This window comes from Bison bison, unplaced genomic scaffold, assembly GCF_000754665.1.
Source record: "Bison bison bison isolate TAMUID 2011002044 unplaced genomic scaffold, Bison_UMD1.0 scf7180017864291, whole genome shotgun sequence".
In the NCBI taxonomy this organism is placed as follows: Eukaryota; Metazoa; Chordata; class Mammalia; order Artiodactyla; family Bovidae; genus Bison; species Bison bison.
The window spans coordinates 897,942-918,427 of record NW_011494863.1 but is presented as its reverse complement, the minus strand read 5'-3'; the positions used below and the strand labels follow the sequence as shown (position 1 = coordinate 918,427).

At 47.8% G+C, this 20,486-nt stretch overlaps 1 protein-coding gene across 1 annotated transcript in view; it reads right to left on the bottom strand.

Moving 5' to 3' along the window:
• The window catches only part of PSD2 (pleckstrin and Sec7 domain containing 2), a 51,297-nt gene that overhangs the window by 8,380 nt on the left and 22,431 nt on the right, over positions 1-20,486 (bottom strand). Inside the window, exons 6-12 of the mRNA XM_010850344.1 lie at positions 17,606-17,718; positions 16,452-16,510; positions 4,140-4,229; positions 2,991-3,034; positions 1,742-1,932; positions 1,498-1,568; positions 946-1,103 (exon numbers count right to left, since the gene is read on the bottom strand). Coding sequence (XP_010848646.1) covers positions 946-1,103; positions 1,498-1,568; positions 1,742-1,932; positions 2,991-3,034; positions 4,140-4,229; positions 16,452-16,510; positions 17,606-17,718 — 726 coding nt within the window. The remainder of the gene's footprint in view (positions 1-945; positions 1,104-1,497; positions 1,569-1,741; positions 1,933-2,990; positions 3,035-4,139; positions 4,230-16,451; positions 16,511-17,605; positions 17,719-20,486) is intronic.

Here is a 20,486-nt window from a genome sequence, read left to right as displayed (position 1 = left end):
AAAGACCTCCATGTAGGCGGGCAAAGGGGTGAGGGAGGGTGGCAGGATGGGAGCTGATGAGCCTGGTCATGTCTGCGTAGGGAGCTCCCTTCTGTTCCAGCTCCCAGACAAGACCTGGATTTCCATGTGAACATGAAGCTGCCCAGCCAGGTCCAGAGCTAACGGCTTGGAGCTAGTGAGTCTTAAGACCAGCAGGGGAGGTCAGAGGCAGCTGGGCAACTTGGTCACCCTGACTCCGCCCTCTCGGTCCTGCCCCACTGCCTGGTTCGGCACCTCCACTCCTATCCTCAGAGTTCACCTGCCAGTCTCCCCCCTTTTAAGTTCATCTGACACATGAAACCTGAATTTCAAGTCACAGAAGGATGAGGTACAGGGGCATAGAAAGAAGGCCTTATGGAGAAACCACAAGGTGAGTTTTCCGTGCCCATCACCCCAACTTTAAGTGCAGGATGATTTAGAAAGAGTCCATCTGCCTTGTATTTAAAGACTTCAGTGCACATAAGAATCACCCTGAGGTCTTATTAAAACACAACTGCTGGCCTACCTCCAGTGTTTCTGATTCAGGAGGTCTAATGTGGGACCACAGAAACTGCATTTCTAATGAGTTTGGGGGTTATTTTTGACCACACTGGGCAGCATGCAGGATCTTAGTTCCCCAACAAGGGATTGAACCTGTGCCCCCTGCATTGGGAGCAGAGTCTTAACCATTTGACCACCAGGGAAGTCCCTCTAACAAGTTTTCCAGGAGATACTGAGGGATCACGCTTGAGAAACACTGCTGTCAGGAGGGACCTGAGCTGTTTGTTTGTGCCAAGCAATTACACTTGCTCTCATGGCTGCTGTGCCGGGGAAGCTAAGGGCACCTCCCCTGAGGTAGATGAGGCAAGGGTGTGGGGCAGGTACTGAGCCCAGTGTGGGAGCGAGGGGGTGCCCACTCCTACTTACGGTGCCTGGAAGAGGAAGACCCTCCAGTCAGCTGTCTTTAGCTTGAGCACGTTGGACTTCTTGCTGTAGTCAGAGGCCCTGGTGGCCAGAGCGTGGTGCACACGGATGGCATTCTTCAAGTCACCCTCGGACAGGGCTTTGTCAGGCCTGTACTCATCCTGGACAGGCCAGGTCAGGGGTGGGCAAGCCTCTGTCATCACCAGGCTCTGGTCTGCTGACCCGTACCTCCACCCTCACTGTCCCTCCCGGTCATTCTCCTTCTCTCTGTCCCTACACATCCCACCATCTTTCAGCTGCCCCAACAAGAATCACCACACACTCCCAGCACCCAGTTGGCCCCAGAAGCTTGAACAGGCCTTACTCCTCTGAAACCCCCTTTAAAAGGCCCTTCTCTGAAACCATCAAAGCCCTCGGTGAGCCAAAGTCAGGTCCTTGATGTGGGAGGATCCAAGATCTGCCTAAGGCCTAGGCCTTTCCCAGGACCCTCTAGGCACCAGAAGGCAGGGGCTGAGTTGGCCCTTCCTGGGTAAAGATTCTGGGGGAATCTCTCACCTTCTGCAGGTACAGAATGGTCCCTTTGAGCACCGCGTAGAATTTCTTCCAGCCACGCCTCCCACGGGGCGCTAGGGAGAGGGGGCCATGGGTAGTGTGGCCATAACACCCATCCCAGTATCTCCTTCCCCGTGTCCCCCTACATGTCTGCTGGCATGTGCATTCCCAGAGGAGCAGCCAAGGGGGTGCATACCCTCTCTGGACTAGCATCCCTCCCTATGCCCCTTCCCCGCCTGACACCCACTCCTCTTGCCATCCATGTCGGCGTGAGTCTTCCGGGTCAGCACACCATGCTTGTAGGTGGTAGCGCTGAGAGCTTGCGGGACATCCAGGAAGGGGTTGCTACCATCCAGGATCCGTGTCACCTTCTTTGTGCCTGTCCCAAACTTGTCATCCACCAGCTCAGACAGTGATTTCCTCAGCTCATCTTCATCACTAGGAAAGTACTAGGCTTGAGTACCACCTCCACAGAGCCCTCATCCCCATGCCAACATGCCCTCTCCCCACCAAACACTCCTCTGGAAGCCAGTTAGAGGTGAGGAACAGAGATAAGGGGGTTTCAATTCCAACCATAGATCCAGACCTTTGACCTAAGTCTCCAATTCTGACCTTTGTCCTCTGAAATTTGATTTTTGGCCTCCAAGCTCCAATCTTCACCTTTGATCACAAAGTTGGAGACCTTACTACCTTCGGACTTACCCCTTGGTCTTCTCTCACCTCTCTGAAAGCCAAGCCCCAGGGAGAAGTAACCCATGGGCAGACTGCCCAAGTCCCAGGGACATGGTGAGGGACAGAAGATCAGTAGGTTAGGCCCCTAAAGTCTAGGTTCCCCACTGGAGCCCTGGTAGAAAAATGCCAGTTCTCCCCAGTTGGGTTGGGTTTCCTAACGATCCCTGCCTGGGACCTTCACATGGACCCCAAGACCCAGGCTGCCCTGGGGAGTACAGCAGAGTGGGGTGGAAACTTTCCCCAGAAGCCTCTTATATATAGTCTTCCCAATCAGCAAGGTCACCACACCTCTTTCCAGATGGCTGGGTACCTCCAGGTCTCACTGCCCTCTCAGGGGAATAAGTTAGGGGGCAGTCACATCTCCCCATTGCCAAGAGCAGTCACCACTTCACTTTGGTCATATTACTAGCGTTGTAAAGGGACTCAGAGCTCATGCCTACCTCCCCAAGGGGAAAGAGATAATATCATCATTGAAAATAGTGGCAATATCCCCTGAACAGAAAAACTGTTGTGAACATCATGAAACTGTCGGTTTAATCTATTCCATAGCTGTAAAACTGCACACTATTTATCAAGACAAAATGAATCCAAAGGGGAACTCAACAGCAGGAGCTGGCCAGCTGGTCAGGGGTCACCAGGGCCCTGGGTAGGAGAAATCAGCACCATGGAGAGTAACCAGCATGACTTCCCTGTACCATCAGCCACTCCCTCGCCCCGTTCCCGGTAATTCTCTCCCCATATTTGTGCTCATGGGCACTACTCACATGGCCCATTCCAGTTTTTCATTCTTGATGGAGTTGTAAAGGGTCTAGGAGAGGGGGAAAGAGAGGAGTTCAAAGAAGAGTCAGAGTCCATCTACCTCTAGCGATGTGGATGCAGTGAGGGAGTACCTTTTCAGCCAGTGGGGCAAAGTAGGTGTTTGCTTCACACTTATTTATTGGACAGGTGAATGAATGGGGTAGGTGAGTATTGTTTAGATGACTGGATAGACTGAGGATGAGTAGGTAGATGAGCTGCTAACTATGTCAATGGGCCAAGAAATAGGTGGGTGAGTGTGTATAGAGGGCTGTGTAGGAGAGTATGTGTGGGTGATGGATGAATGGATAGGTGTAGGGACAGGTGAATGATTGAGTTGCAGGGTGGGTATGTGGATGGAAGGATGGATATATGGGAGGATGGGCATTTGGATGGATGAGTAGATGGGGAGTAGGTGGGTGAAGGGACTGGGATCATTTTATTGTACTTACAAATACACTTTTAACTAGTTCTTCCTGACAGTGAAGAACATAATTATGGTAAGAAGAGTGATGAAAGCAATGTTCATGTTCTGTCCTCCAGACTCACTATCCAATTGCCCACCTGATATCATTAGTTCCCTCTAACTCATCCTCTAAAACTGAACTCATCACCTATCCCCCAAAACATGCTCCTATTCCTCCAAGGTGGAGAGCTGACCAAACTTGAAAAGCCAGAGTTTTTCAAAAGAAACTTTTCAAAAGTATTCAAAAGAAAACTAGATTCCTTGTGATGTTTAAGGAATGAGTGGGCTTTTCCCTGTGGTGATGATACTGATGGTTGTGGTGAAGGTGGTGGTGGTGATAAGGGTGATCAGGTGAGGGTGATGGTGGTGACAGCTGTGACAATGGGTGGCAGTGTTGAGCACTATCTTGACAGAAATAATGATAGTGGAGCACTAAAAACAAATCTCACAAAGCCTACCCTCTGCCTAACTCAGGGAACACATACTAGTCATGTGTTGAGCTGGATGGTCTCTACCTCTGTCCCAAAGCCATCATTACCCTGACCCCAGAATGAAGAACTTGGACCATCAGAATTTAGTGGAGCAGAAACCTCTCTCCTCCCCACCCACCCTGAACACAGCTGGGAGCATGGGGACCCTTAGCAAGTTATACCTTCAGCAGGTCTTTGGCAAAGTCTTGGCCATCATTCAGCTGGTCCAAGTTGGCAATGAATTGCTGGCAGGACATCTTCTTGCCAATGTTCTGTAATGGAGGAATGGTTCTGCCTGAGAGTAGGGATGGAGCCTGGTATGGTCTCCACACCCTGCCCTGCCCGGCCAGAGGGGATGAGGCAGCATCAAGGGCAGTAATGAGAAAAGACTGCCTGAATTTCCCTTTGTCACTCCAAGAGTTTACAAAACTCTTTCACATTCAAGATTCTATTTGATCCTCAAGCATCACAAGAGGTTGGGGTTCTCCTCAAACCCAGATGAAGGAGTCAGGTTAGATGAAGTAACAGCTGACATTTGCCAGGTGCCCAGCACGTTCCAGGTATTGTACTTGACATGCATTATTTATTTCCTTCTCACAACAAAGAGAAGGTCAGGTGGGTGTTATTATTATCCCCATTTGAAGGTAAGGAAATTGAGGTGCAGGAAGGTGAAGTGACGTGCGCATGATCACACAGCAAGGAAGTAGAAGGGCTGAGTGTGTCTGACACCAAAGCCCGTGCTCTCACCCGCTACTCCATGGTTAACTCTCCCAAGGTCACAGCACCAGGACTTGAACCCAGGCCTCTTGACTCCTGAGCAGAAGCTCTGTGTATTCCGTCACAACTGTCTCACCCTCTCACCTGTACAGAGGGGCGGCAAGACCTCCAAGAGGTAGGTGAAGTGAGGGAGAGTTTGGTCTTAAGAGAATCAAAAATCAATTTCCACCAACACACATGGGTACCCCATGCCAAGCTGCTCTGGGACCAAGGGAACCTGAGCAGATGGTTTCACTCCAGGAGGCACAAACAGACAAAGGGCTGGAATGACTGTACCCCATATTTCTGCCTTTTTTACCAATGATTAGAAGGGGGGCTCCAGCCCCCCAAACCCAATATCTGATGTGCATACTTTCAGACTCTCTGCAGTGTCCATGCTTGAGGAAACACTGATGGCACTTCACCATTGAGAAGACAAAGTCCCTTGAACACTAGATATTTATTGGTGTAGGATTTGGTGGATTTAGGTTTGCTATAAGGCAGTGTTTCCCAAAATTCACCTACAAATGAGAATAGGAATTCCCCCTGAAGGATTTCATAATCAAATAAGTTTATATGTTTCAGAGCTTTCAGTGTGCTTCTGTGGTAGTGAGGGTCTCCAAGGAGAGGATTCGATGCAGTTTCTCAATTGCTCCATTTTAACAACGATTCTATTAACACCATGTGGGACATTCACACACCACAGGAAATAATTCAGAAAACAATGATATAAAGTTTTATAAGTAGCTGAAAAACAAGAATTTTCTACACCTTTTCCAAAGGACTAAGGAGAAATGATCCTACAAATGCCTTAATATGTGTTTCATATGTCTATGTATATATTTTACATGTACATCCATGTATGTATGTATATATGTATATAGTCATTTATGTGTACAGTCATAATTGAGGAACATGAGGGCAATGTTGATCATACTGTCTGAGTTTCACACATACACACTGAACATTCCCAAGCCATCAGTAAGGGGTGGGTGCAAAATCAAAAAATTACCAGGCAAGAGTTATAATCCTAGTAATGACAGACTCTCTTGTTGCAAATCAACCTTCCCATCAGAAACAACTGCTGGTCAAAATATTGATAAAACATTGGAGAAATATAAGAGCAATGAAGACTTCAAGGGCAAAGGTCTTACAAAGAAGAGAAACATGGAGAGGGGAGGCCGACAAGGAGCAGTCTTCCTCTTCAAAGCATCTGTCAGTTCTCAAGCAGTGGACAAAAGAGTGAGCAACTGAGTGGTCAAAAGGACTAGAAAACGAAAATTGGAACTCAGGGCCCACCGAGGACAAGAGGCACTGGGAAACACGCCAGTCACACTTCAAAACTTGAAATTAAGAAAGGAAGGAAATTCTTCAGACACAAGGAAAGTTATCCCAGATGGCAAAGCAGAAAGGAATGAAGAGCAACAAAAAGGATAGCTAAATCTAAATGATTGCTGACTGTGAAAAATAAAAAATAATAAAGTTTTCTGGGGAATAAAATATAGAAAGAGATACAAACAGTTAAAAGGATGATAACAGTAGTATGTAAGTTGAGAAGACAAATAAATTAAGGCCTTTTAAGGTTATTTCATTTGCTAGGACATGGTTAAAGTACTTTAATAAGTGAGAGATATATATTGCAAACTACAAAAAGAATTCTAAAAGAATTCACAACTAACAAGCTAACAGGGGAAAACGGTATTCTAAAGAAATACTTAAATAATCCAAAAGCAGGCAAGAAAGGAGAAAAAAAATAAGCAATATAGACCAGATGAGTCAAAGAGAAAATGAAGAGTAACCTGATATGTTTGAATTCAAATATATTAGTAATTTATTAAATGGTCAAATTAAAAGGCAAAGATTAATAGACATCTCTTAAATATAAGGAGGCAGAAATCTTGGGAAAAGGACAGAAAAGATACGCATGCAAATACTAGCAAAAGAACTCCAGTATAACTACACTAATAACTGACAAAATAGACTTGAAGGCAAGCAGCATTACTACAGAGACATTTCATAATAATGAAAGGGTCAATCTACCAGAAGATATAAACATTCTAAATTTGTATGTACCTAATAACATAGTTTCAAAAAGTAAAAGACAAAAATTGAACTAAAAAGAGAAAGACACTCACAGTCTTGGTTAGAGATTTTAACACTGCTTTCTTGGTAACAAGAAGAACAAGAATCCTAAGCAATTAATTTGCTGCTGCTGCTGCTGCTGCTAAGTTGCCCCAGTTGTGTCCGACTCTGTGCGACCCAACGGACGGCAGCTCACCAGGCTCCCCCGTCCCCGGGGTTCTCCAGGCAAGAACACCGGAGTGGGTTGCCATTTCCGTCTCCAATGCATGAAAGTGAAAAGTGAAAGTGAAGTTATTCAGTCATGTCCGACCCTCAGCGACCACATGGACTGCAGCCTCCCAGGCTCCTCCATCCATGGGATTTTCCAGGCAAGAGTACTGGAATGGGGTGCCATTGCCTTCTCCGAATTAATTTGCTAATATCAATCAATTAATGCTAACCAATTATATAACCTAGATAAAATAAGCAAATTCCTAAAAACACACAAACTACTAAAACTGGTTCAAGTATAAACAGGAAACCTAAATAAACCTAAAAAGAAGTAGACATTCACTCAGCAATCAAAAACCTCACAAAAGAAAAGCCCAAGACCAGATGGCTTCACTAGTGAAGCTTACCAAACATTAAAAAAAAATTAACACTAATACTTGGGACTTCCCTGGTGGCTCAGATGGTAAAGAATCTGTCTGCAATGCAGGAGACCCAGGTTTGATCCCTGAGTTGGGAAGATTCCCTAGAAAAGGGAATGGCAACTCACTGCAGTATTCTTGGCTGGAGAACTCCATGGACATAGGAGCCTGGCGGGTTACAGTTCATGGAGTCATAGAGTCAGACATGACTGAGCAACTTGTGTTTAACATTAATACTTCTTGGGGCTTCCCAGGTGGTACAGTGGTAAAGATTCCACCTGCCAATGCAGGAGACACAAGAGATGCAAGTTCAGTGCCTGAGTCAGGAAGATTCCCTGGAGGAAGAAATGGTGACCCACTCCCATATTCTTGCCTGAAGGACTCCATGAACAGAGGAGCCTGGCAGGCTACAGTCCATGGGATCGCAGAGAGTCAGACACGACTGAGCAACTGAGCACACAATACTTCTTAAGCTTTATCCAAAAACTGAAAAAGAGAGAATACTTCCTCACTCATTCTATAAAGCCAGCATTACTCTGATACAAAAACCAGACAAACAATTCACAAGAAAATAAAACTATAGAACAGTATCCCCTATAAATATAAATATAAAAACTCTCAATGAAATACTAGCAAAATAGCAGCATAGTAAAAGGATTATATACCATGATCAAGTGGAATGTATCCCCGAAGAACAAGAGTAGTTCAACATATAAAAATCTATTAACATAATATACCACATTAATAGAAGGAAGACAGGAAGAAAACACATGATCCCTGCAAAAAGGGAAAACTTTTTCTAACCATATATCTGATAAGAGTATAGTATCTAGAATAGAGAACCTTTACAACTCAACAACAAAAACACAAACAGACCAATTAAAGAAAAGCAAAAGACACCGGTCAGAATGGCCATCATCAAAAAGTCTACAAACAATAAATGCTGGAGAGGGTGTGGAGAAAAGGGGATGCTCTTGCACTGCTGGTGGGAATGTAAATTGATACAGTCACTATGGAAGACAATTTGGAGATTCCTTAAAAAAACCTAGGAATAAAACCACCATATGACCCAGAAATCCCCCTCCTAGGCATATACCCTGAGGAAACCAAAATTGAAAAAGACACATGTACCCCATTGCTCACTGCAGCACTATTTACAACAGCTAGAACATGGAAGCAACCTAGATGTCCATCGACAGATGAAAGGATAAAGAAGTTGTGGTACATATACACAATGGAATATTACTCAGCCGTAAGAAGGAACATATGTGAGTCAGTTCTGATGAGGTGGATGAACCTAGAATCTATTATACAGAGTGAAGTGAGTCAGAAAGAGAAAGATAAATATTGTATTTATATACAGAATCTAGAAAAATGGTTCTGAAGAACTTATTTACAGGGTAGCAATGGAGAAACAGACGTAGAGAATAGACTTATGGACACAGGGAGAGGAGAGGAGAGGGTGAGATGTATGGAAAGAGTAACATGGAAACTCACATTACCATATGTAAAATAGATAGCCAATGGGAATTTGCTGTAGGGCTCAGGAAACTCAAACAGGGGCTCTGTATCAACCTAGAGGGATGGGAATGAGCGGGAGATGGGAGGGAGGTTCAAAAGGGAGGGGATATATGTATACCTATGGCTTATTCATGTTGAGGTTTGACAGAAAACGACAAAATTCTGTAAAGCAATTATCCGTCAATAAAAAAATAAATTAAAAAGAAAAGAGTTAAATCTTTTTAAGAAAATGAAAAAGTTCTAGAGATTCATTGCACAACAATGTAAATAGATTTAATACTAGTAAACTATACATAAAAATGGCAGTGATGGTAAATTTCATATTATGCATATTTTACCATGATTTTTAATATTTTTACCCCAATTTTAAATAATAATTATATATCCCCCTCAAAGTGGGCAAAGTACTTGCATAGATATTTCACCAGAGAAGATATACAAATGGCCATAAGCACATGAAAATATGCTCAATGTCATTAGTCATTAGGGAGATGCAGATTAAAACCAAAATGAGTTACCACTTCATACTGACTAGAACAGCTATCACTAAAAAAGAAAAGGATGAAAAGAGGTGTTGGCAAGGAGGTGAAGAAATTGAAACCCTTATACATGACTAGTGGGATTTCTAAATGGTTCAGCCACTAAGGAAGTTTCACAGTTCGTCCAAAAGTTAAACACAGAATTACCATATGATGCAGCTGGTCTTCTCCGAGGAATTGAAAACAGTGCTCAAACAAAAACTTGTACACAAATGTTCAGAGTAACACTATTCACAGTATCCAAAAGGTGGAAATAATACACATATTCGTTAAAGGACAAATGGATACACAAAATGTGGCATATCAATTCAATGGAATATTATTTGGCCATAAAAACAAATGAAATTATGGCACATGCTATAATATGGATGAGCCTTGTAAACATTACACTAAGTGAAAGAAGCCAGATATGAAAGGCTATGTACTGTATGATTCCACTCACATTAAATATCCAGAAGAGGCAGGGGCTGGCAGAAGGAGAGAATGGGAAGTGACTGCTAATGGGTACAAGGTCTCCTTTTGGGGTGATGAAAAGTTCTGAAACCAGAGAACGGTGATGGTTGCACACTGTGTGAATGTACTTAACTCCACTGAAGTGCACAACTTAAACTGGTTAAAATGGTAAATTTATGTCTTATACATTTTACCACAATAAAAAAAATCATTAAGGATATAAAAGAGTTTTACAGCATAGTTAAAAAGCTTGACCTTCTCAACACATATAGAACATTACAACAAACAACAGCAGAATACACTTTCAAGTCCATGCAAAACAGCTACTAAGATCAATCTCTCTCTGGATGAGAAAGTAAGACGGTCAGTTGCAAAGAATTCAAATCATACTGGGTAAATGAACAACAGCCACCAGGCCAAAAGATATATACCAGAAAAGGAAAAGAGAGACGGAAGAGAAGGGAAGGGAATGGGAGGGGAGAGGGAAAGAAAGGGAGGAAAGGAGGGAAGGAGGGAGGACAGGAAGAAAGATGGAGAGAAAGAGAGACATGCCCGGAACACTCCAAAGCCAAGCTGTTTTGGCTTTGGAGTGATTTGGGACCTCCAAGTTCTCAGTTCCTCCCTTCCTCCCACCAACATTTGGATCAAAAGGGCCTCCAAGCCTGCCCTTGACCCAAAAATCTGTTCCCACAGCCTCTGTCTCCAATCAGAAAAGAATTATGATTGGGCGGGCCACAGCCCCATTCCAAGGCCTTCTCTGCAGGTCTAGTGTGACCTACCTGAGGTCAGAACAATCCCAGCCTGTCTTTAAGTCTTCCCCTTCTCAAAGCAGAATGAAACAGGCCAAGCAGAAAGAAAGTAGATGTCATCCTTCAGAGCAAGGGAAGGGACCAGTCAAAAGTCTTTTGGACAGGAAAACCCTCATCACTATTTGCAAATCTAGACTAAACCTGAGTTGCACTTGGTGCTCCTTCCAAGTTCTAATATATGAGGCTTGTTCACCATCTAAGAATGGGCAGGGCCTCCCTGCCACTGCCAGTCTTCAGAATAGTATGCTGACCCGTGCATTTGTCCCTCAAGTCCTCCACCATCTGGCCCCAACACACCTCCCCAGCACTCCCACTGCTAAACCTCAAGCAGCCCAAGTGTGAGAGAAATTAAGCTTTTCTTGCAAAACAACTTATCTTTGTTTCAGCTTGGAGGTTCATAGCGCAGCTTCTCCCACCATCTCCTCCCGCCTCTCCTGGTCTCATCCTAGAGACTTCTGCTCTCACCTCAACATTGACTCCATCAACCAGTGCTAGTGACTGCACATCCACAGTACATTTATAATCTCTCTCCTTGTCTCCATCTCCAAGTCTAACCCAAGCCCCCATTCTCTCTTGTCTGGAGGCTAAGCTCACCCTCCTCTGACATCCTTCCCTTCCAATTCACCCTGTCATGAGGAATGAGCATTCCCTACTCCCAGCTAAGGCCATTCTCCATCTATGCCCTGCTGTTCATCTCAAGGAAAGCTTCAATTTTCCCTTCTCTCTCCTGCATCATCAGTTTCTCCTTGCCTGCCTAGTAGATCCTAGTGGCATATACACAACACCCTAGTCAGATTTAAAACAGTCTTTCCTAAAACCAAATATTGTATTTTAACACATAGTATGTGGCATCTAAAAAAATGGTACAGATGAACCTGTTTGCAGGGCAGGAACAGAGACACAGAGAACAAAATGTGTACACAGAGGGGGAAGGAAAGGTTGGGATGAGTTGGGAGATTAGGATTGACATATTATGACCAACCTAGATAGCATATTGAAAAGCAGAGATATTACTTTGCCAACAAAGGTCCATCTAGTCAAGGCTATGGTTTTTCCAGTGGTCGTGTATGGATGTGAGAGTTGGACTATAAAGAAAACTGAGCACCGAAGAATTGATGCTTTTGAACTGTGGTGTTGGAGAAGACTCTTGAGAGTCCCTTGGACTGCAAGGAGATCCAACCAGTCCATCCTAAGGGAGATCAGTCCTGGGTGTTCATTGGAAGGACTGATGCTGAAGCTGAAACTCCAGTTCTTTGGCCACCTCATGCAAAGAGTTGACTCATTGGAAAAGACTCTGATGCTGGGAGGGATTGGGGGCAGGAGGAGAAGGGGACGACAGAGGATGAGATGGCTGGATGGCATCACTGACTCGATGGATGTGAGTTTGAGTAAACTTCAGGAGTTGGTGATGGACAGGGAGGCCTGGCGTGCTGCAGTTCATGGGGTTGCAAAGAGTCGGACACGACTGAGCGACTGAACTGAACTGAACTAGTGTATTAACACACACTACTATGTGTAAAACAGATAGCTGCTGGGAATCTGCTGTAGAACACAGGGAGCTCAGCTCAGTATTCTGCGATGACCTTGATGGGTAGGATGGCGATGGGAGGTTGGAGGGAGGACCAAGAGGGAAAGGATATATATATATACATATGGCTGACTCACTTCATTATACAGCAGAAACTAACACAACATTGTAAAGAAATTATACTCCAACTTAAAAAAAAAAAAGTCCCTGCTAGACCCCTCCAGCCAGTGGCTCACTTCAGGATCCCATTCAAAGCCAAATATTGCAAAAGAATTCTCCACAGCCTCTACTCCCTCACCTCCTATCCTCACCTCCACCTACTCCATCCTGGCATTTGGCGCCTCCCCCTAAAGTACTTTTGTAAAGGGCTCCAATGACCTTGACCATCCAATGACAATGACCCACCAATGGCCATTCCAATCCCAAAGGCTGTTTTTCTGTTATTGTCTTTCTTGACCTCATGACAGCCTTTTATATAGTTGGCCACTTCTTTCTCCTTGAAACACTTTCTTCTCTTGGCTTCTGAGACACCACACACTCCTGGTTTTCCTCCCATCTCCATGGCTGCTTCAAAATGTCTCCTTCTGCTCTGCTTGTTGCTGCTGCTACTGCTAAGTCACTTCAGTCGTGTTCGACTCTGTGTGACCCCCATAGATGGCAATGCACCAGGCTCCACCATCCCTGGGATTCTCCAGGCAAGAACACTGGAGTGGGTTGCCATTCCCTTCTCCAATGCATGAAAGTGAAAAGTTCTTGACCTCTAAATAATGCCATGACCCACAACAAGGTCACCAACCTGCCGCTCTCCCTGAGGCACTCAGCCAGTCCCATGGCTTTCATTCCATCAAGATGACAGCGACCTCGTCACCCCATCACTCTCTGGCATCCCAGATTCATTTATCCCACCACCTCCTTGGCAACACCCATGTTCATGTCCAATAGGCATCTCAAACACAATATGTCAAAAATGGGACTGGAGCCCCAGCTCTCCCACTCACCACACCTTCCACCCACCCACAGAATTTCCCTTCTCATCTCAGGAAATAGCACCCCCATCAAGCCAGATGTTGAAGCCATTCTTCCTCCTCTCCCTGATCAGCCCATCAGCAAGTCCCGTCAGGCTCATCCTCTACTGATCTCGCTCATCTGTCCCTTCTACCCTTGTTCACTGCCCTGTCAGCCCAAGCTACCATCACCTCCCTCCTGGACTCAACAGCCACTATGAAACAGTTTTCCCGTCCTCCAAAAGTTAAATGCAAAAATACCACTGGACCCAGCAATCCATTCCTAGGTATACACTCAAAAGAATTGAGAGCAGCTTCTCAAACAAGAACTTATGCGAAGTAAAACAAGTCAGAAAGAGAAAGACAAATGCTATATGATATCACTTAGATGTGGAACCTAAAAAATATAACAAGCCAGTGAATAAAACAGAAAAAGAAGCAGACTCACAGAACAAACTAGTGGTTACCAAGAAGGGGGAGGGCAATAGAGGGGTAGGAAGACAAAAGGGTTATTATGGGATTACATGAAGTCATGCATGGGAAACTTCTGGAAATTGTAAGCACTATATGAATTTAAACAATCTTTCATTCAGTTTAAAAATAATTAAAAAAATTTTAAAAACCTTTATATCAGTGTTCATAGCGCTGTTCACAATAGCCAAAAGATGAAAACCAGTCCACTGGCCCCTCTGCCTAGAAGACTTTGTCCCTGGTCCTTCCGTGACTGGCTCCTGCAGGTCTCTGCCCCAATTGTGCCTCCTCTGAAAGGCATTCCCTGACCCCCAGTCCAGCCACCATCACACCCGCCTGTTGATTCCCTTCAGAGACCTATCACTATTTGCAATCACCTGTTGACTTGTTTATTTTCATCTCCTTTAACTAGAAGGTAGGCACCCTGAGGCAGGGGTTCTCTTTCCTTTTCATTTATGGAACGCAGAAGGTGTAGGCCCCTACAGTCCAAATGCCCCTCCTACAGGAAGCCTTCCCAATTCCTCCACTAGGCTGTGCCCATCTGGGAGTGTGCACCAACTCCCTCTGCCAGTCCCCATACTGGCTCCCGCTCTGACCAGAGCCACTTCTGGGGGCCCTAGCAGGCCCCACATTCCTGAGATCCCCATCTTCCCCCAGGCACTGAGTCTCTGTGGAACAACGGCAGCATGAGAAGAGGGAGGGATGGGGTGAGCACAAAGCAGGCATTGCCACTTTCAGGAAAGCTCCCAGTGATGCCAATGGCCCGATTCTGGGCTAAACGCTCTACAACTGCTGTCTCCTTAAATCTCACAGGGACTTTCTGATGGAGAAACTGAGGTTCAGGGAAGTCAGTAACTCACCTCAGGTCACACACTATCGTGTGAAAAATAAAGAGGATTACAACTCAGACCTCCTGCTTTTGGTGTTTTGCAATACTGCCTTAAGAAAGAAATGGATCTTCAATGTCTGTTGGCTGTGAGTATGAACAATCCTACTGCACCCACGTCTAACGTATGAAGGTAGTAATGTTTCTCTTCAACTTTAGGCAGAAGGTGGTGCCATGGGCAGCTAAGGCCCACCAAGCTCAAGAATATTCTCGACCTGGGCTTTACTGACTGCTGCCCTTGTTAGCAGCTCTCAACCAGGGGAAGAGGCACCCAGGGCTTAACACAGCAGTGACTGGGTCCTGAGATGGCCCTTGGCCCTGCTGAGCATAGGGATAGGAAGAGGAATGTGTGCTTAAAGCTCCTTTTAGGGTACGCCAGCAACACCTGCTCTCTGCAAACAGTAAGCAGTCTTGGGGGAGCATCAGCCCATTAGTGAGCATTAACTCTGGTGACATTACCATGGAATCCACACATCTCTCCTGTTCCACACTCAGGCTGACAGCCCTGGCAGACAAAACCAAAGCTGTCACACAACTAATTTTCGTGTCAAGGCCATCGAAGCTCTCACTCACCCCAGGCCAGGCACCCAGCGTGCCCACGCCTGCTCAGGCTGCCATCAGGGCAGGTCCTTCATATTCTTGATCCTCCAGGGATCTGCAGGCTCGGCCTTCAGACTCTCCATCATTTAAATTTTAATATTAATGATGAATATGATGGTGATGATTATGTAATAATATTATTCATAATAAATACTTTACTAAGTGCCAGACCCTGACACTTGGTGGTACCTCTCCCAGGTCTCCCCAGGACACTATGGGGAAATCACCATTCACACCTCACAGGTGTAGAACCCGAGACTCAGAGTGCTGGAGTCTTGCCCTGGGTCACAGAGGTGCCACCTGGAGGCAAGAGTGGAATCGGAAGTTGGGTCTCTCCCAGCTCCTTCTTCCACCCTGAGTGTCCTAGACTTTCCTGGTTACCTCTAGAAGAGATGGAACCGGAACCTGGTTACCTCCGGAACCGTTCACATGGGCCTATTACTCCCATGAGTCACTGAAATATCCCCAATCCAGCAGAGGTGCTCTGACCATCCCAGGGTGAGCAATGATGGCACAGTGATCAGTGAGGCCAGACGGGGTGATGGGGGACACAGAAGGGGAGGATGGAGATGGGGGGTCTAAGCTCACAGGACATGCAGACCACCAGCTACACTTACCACCTGAGGGAGGGCAAGAGAGCCCAGAGAGGGGGTCCCCGGAGCAGACAGAGGAAAGAAGAAGGAGTTATTGAGCCACAAGCAGCACTGAGATGCCCAGGGCCCAGAAGAGGCACAGGCTCACAGCCTAGGGTACCCCCCATCACTTCTCTGTTTGCCTAGTGGAGGATGGAGATGATGAAAATGCCTCTTGATGGCAACCTACCGTTTGAGGGGAAGGGGGTGCCTGGGGCATGGCCCTTCAGCAGGGCTGCAGTCAGGCTTATAGCACGAGGGGTAGGAAGAGCAGGTGATCTTTTAGCAGCGTCTGGCGTGGACACGGCTAGGGGCACATATCTTATTTAGCACATCCTAAATTCCTGTACTTCAGTTGTTCTTATGGCCCTGCTTGGGGGTGAGGACCCAGGCAGGTCTCAAGTGGATACAACTAGAGTAAGGCCAAGTCTAGAAGCCAAGTGGCCTGACTCCCAGGTCTGCTAAATAAACATAGGCCAGCAAGCGAGAGGTCTCAGGAAGGAGGCTGGAGAAAGGGCTGGCCCTTGGACAACCTGGGATAAGTCAGTGAGAGAACATACCCCGGTTCGGCCTCCCCAACTCACATGTCCGTGCAGGTCCGTGTTGAGCAGCATCAGGGCACAGGTAAGCGTGTGGATCCCATCTAAATCAGAGATAGAGGCACCCTCAGTGTAAGCATCCAGCTCTTTCTCAACTGCAGCCACCCACTCATCTCCTGCCAGAGCCAGCCTTCAGGCCTTAGAAGAGGCCAGCCACCTGCCAACTGCATGTCAGGGCCCAGGGCCTGCGTGATACTCCCTGCCCCACCCCTCTACAGCATCAGAGCCACTCCCCTGACCCAGGTCAGGAAACACTCTTCCCTTAGTGGGGGACTCGACCACCCTGGGCCTGTTCTAGCCCAGATTCCTGCCTCCTATGGCCAAACTCACCTTGAATCTCATACCCAGGAAAGGCTCTGGGTCCCAGGCTATACCCCTTCCAAGGCCCATGTCTCCTCTAATAACCAGCCTAGCCCCCCAGTTCCTGGGACTCAGGTCCACCCATGGGACAAGAGGGTGCTGGACCCAGGACTCCTGCCACACTATCGATCAGCACTGTGACAGGGAACCACAGAGAAGGAGGGCACAGAGGACTGACTCCAGGGCACAGAGGACCCAGAGGACTTTCAGGCACAGGGAGTGGCAACAGGCCCGACAGTGGGAGGTGCCTTTTCCAGCAGACAGGCCCCCTGCCACACGCCATCGTGCCTTCACCGATGTTTCTCAAGCAGGACAGAAGTGGCAGGTGGATCAAGGGTAGGAGGAAGCCAGGGCCCAACTGGGGGGCAGGGGCGTGGGGTGAGGCGTCAGGAGCACAGGGTGAGGCGTCAGGGACACGGGGTGAGGCATCAGGGGTGCGGGGTGAAGCATCAGGGGTGTGCGGTGAGGCGTAAGGGGCACGGGGTGAGGTGTGAGGGGCGCCAGGTGAGGTGTCAGGGGCGTGAGGTGAGGTGTCAGGGGCGTGAGGTGAGGCATCAGGGGCATGGGGTGAGGCGTCAGGGGTGTGGGGTGAGGCGTTAGGGGCACAGGGTGAGGTGTGAGGGGCACCAGGTGAGGTGTCAGGTGAGGTGTCAGGGGCGCGAGGTGAGGCATCAGGGGCACAGGGTGAGGCGTCAGGGGCGTGAGGTGAGGCATCAGGGGCGCCGGGTGAGGCGTCAGGGGTGCAGCGTGAGGTGTAAGGGGCGCAAGGTGAGGCGTACCTTCCGAAGTACTGTCATCAGGGTTACACTGGCAGTACCGGCGGGAGAAGTGCGTCAGGACCCGCTCACGCTCCTGCGTCTCCCCCATCAGCGGGAATGCCTTCAGGAAAGTTCTGGAGGGCGATGCAAGGGTGCTGAGGGCCTCCCAGACCCCTGAGTCGTCCGAATCCTCACTCTAGGTAGGAGCCCCCACCCCACACACACCCCCCCCAAGCCTGCCTGAGGAGGCTGAGGCCCCAGAGCCCCAGCATCTGGGCCCAGGAGGAAACCCTGAGCCCCCTGACAGCCTCTGGAGTGTGGAGTTTCAACCCTCATCACCCTTCAGGGCCCTTTTGGAAGGAGACGGGGGCAGATTGTGAAGAACAGAGGCTGACCAACACCCCAGTGCCAGCCTCCGCCCCACTCCTCACTCCCTCCTCCGCGGCTGGGCCCAGGCCACCCACACCGCTCCCTCCCCCGGAGCGCTCTCCCTCAGCCCTTCCCACCCCTCCCAGATGCAATACGCCTCACGTGATGGCCCCAGGCCCAACCACCTGGGCCCCTTCTACTCCCCCACCTCAAGTCTGAGCCTCCTCTGCTGGAGAGCTCTGAGTTCCCCTCAAGGCCAAAAGTCAAAGGTCACCAGCACTCAGGGGTCCCTAGCAGAGAATACCAAAACCAGAGGGGCCGGGAGATGGGCCTGGGGTCCATCACCTGGCGCCTAGGCACACCCCTCCTTGGGAGGGGAAACAGGAGGCTGAGACAGTTTGGTCCTCTATCTGTCCTGGGTTCATAAAACTAGCTTGTTCCCAATTTTGCTGTGGTTCCCTTGGCTTCTGTTATGCCCACTATCCTCCCTCAAACTACTTCTAAGACACCCTGGGACCCATGAACCCCATTTTGGCCAGTCTTTACCTTCGGAGGTTTCCCAAAGCATGGAAAACTGCAGACCACTCTCTGATTCAATCCCAGTCAGTCAACAGCTATACAAAAACATTCCATCCACCTTCTGGTCCTCCTTTCTCTGTCTCTCCTGTTTCCTGTTCTCTTCCTTGCATCCGGCCCCTCCCTCTTCTCCTCACACTCCACTAACACCATCCCCCATCCCAACCATAGCCTGTCCTACCTATGAGCCATGCATCCCAGGTGGGGCTCGCCAGCCCAAACACCCCTTCCTTGGGGGTCTTCACCAAGCTCCAACCAAACTCTCAGGCTATCCCCAGGATCAGCCTCACAGATGGCCACCCCCTTCTCTCTCTGTATCTTGGCATCACCAGACCTTCTGCTCTATCCTCTGCACTTCTCACACCAATCATTCCTCGAGCCCTGTGGCCCAACTTCAGGCCTCATCCTCTCCTACTTGATCCTCCTCAGGAGACTCTGGATCAAAGGCCACCAACACAGTGTTGCCACCACTGCCTCCCCAAACCCTGCTTTACACCCAGCACCTGCTGTGGCTCCCCAGGGCCTGTGCAGTTGAGTCTCAATCTATTGGGCTGTATATTCAAGGTCCTCCAGCCCAGCACCCAGGCCTCTGATCGCAAGCTGACCCACCAAACACCTTCCCTGCTGGATCATCCAGTGTGAACCTGACTCAGCTCAGGATAGAGCAGCTTTCGAGCTGGCAGACACTTCCACTGAGAACAGTGAAAAATGCCAGACAGAATACATCTCTCTTAAGCTATCAGAAAACCGCTGATGCAACAGACACCAATGGGACCAAGATCCCAGGGGGTAGAGACCTCAGGGAGGTAGGCCGATCTGCAGTTCTCCCCAGGGACACTGCCGATTACGGACACAGGGCTGAGGCAGAACATTCGGTGGCTTCACGGAGCTGGAGAGACTTCAGGGGCTATAAACATGTGGCCAGTTTTCCCTGTGAGATATTTGCCAAAGTCTAAAGATGGAAGGGGCCGTACGCTGAAAAGCTAAGCTTTCTGCCTCTCTGAGAAGCATATGGATTTGGTTTTTGCACAGGCTTGCCGCATTGAGGAGACAAAATTGTAATTTAGGACCCACCAAAGGGAGAGGCCCCAGTGAACACACCAGGATCCCAGTGGAAAGCCCTGCAGCCCTTGCCCTGTGATCGGGTTGAACTCTGAGCCTTACCACACTTCAGAGCAGCTGCTCCCCAGCTCAGCCCTGGATAGACTGGGACTGTACCCGCCCTGTTCTCCTCTAGCTGCCTGGACAAGCAGAAGGTACACCCCCCGGAGGAACACATAATGATCTAGAGCTACTGTAATTTTATGTACAATGTACAGGATCTAATAAAAAATTACTAAGCACACAGAGAAATAGGATAGATGATGGAAAACCAAGAGAAAAACAATGGAACCAGATACAGATGAATCAGATGACACAGATACCGTGATAAGCAGACAAGGACTTTCAAATAATAACTGTGACTAATACGTTCCCAAAAAGAGAGGGAAAGATGGAGAAAGTAAGTAAAAATAAATGAAAAGATGAGGACTTCTCCCCCCAGAGAATTGTTGCAGTTGTTCAGTCGCTAAGCGGTGTCCGATTCTTTGTGACCCCATGGACCGCAGCATGCCAGGTCTCTGTCCCTCACCAACTCCTGGAGTTTGCCCAACTTCATGTCCATTGAATCGGTGATGGTGTCATATCTTTTTGCCTTTTTATACAGTTCTCGAGGGTTCTCGAGGCAAGAACACTGGAATGGCTTGCCATTCCTTCCTCCAATGGATCACGTTTTGTCAGAACTCTCCACTATGACCCGTCCTTCTTGGGTGGCCCTGCAAGGCATGGCTCATAGCTTCATCGAGTTATGCAAGTCCCTTCACCAACGATAAGGCAGTGATTTAGAACCTACCAAAAAAGTTTTTTAACAAAATATAACCTCTAGATCTGAAAAAATAAAACAATAGAAAGTAAAAAC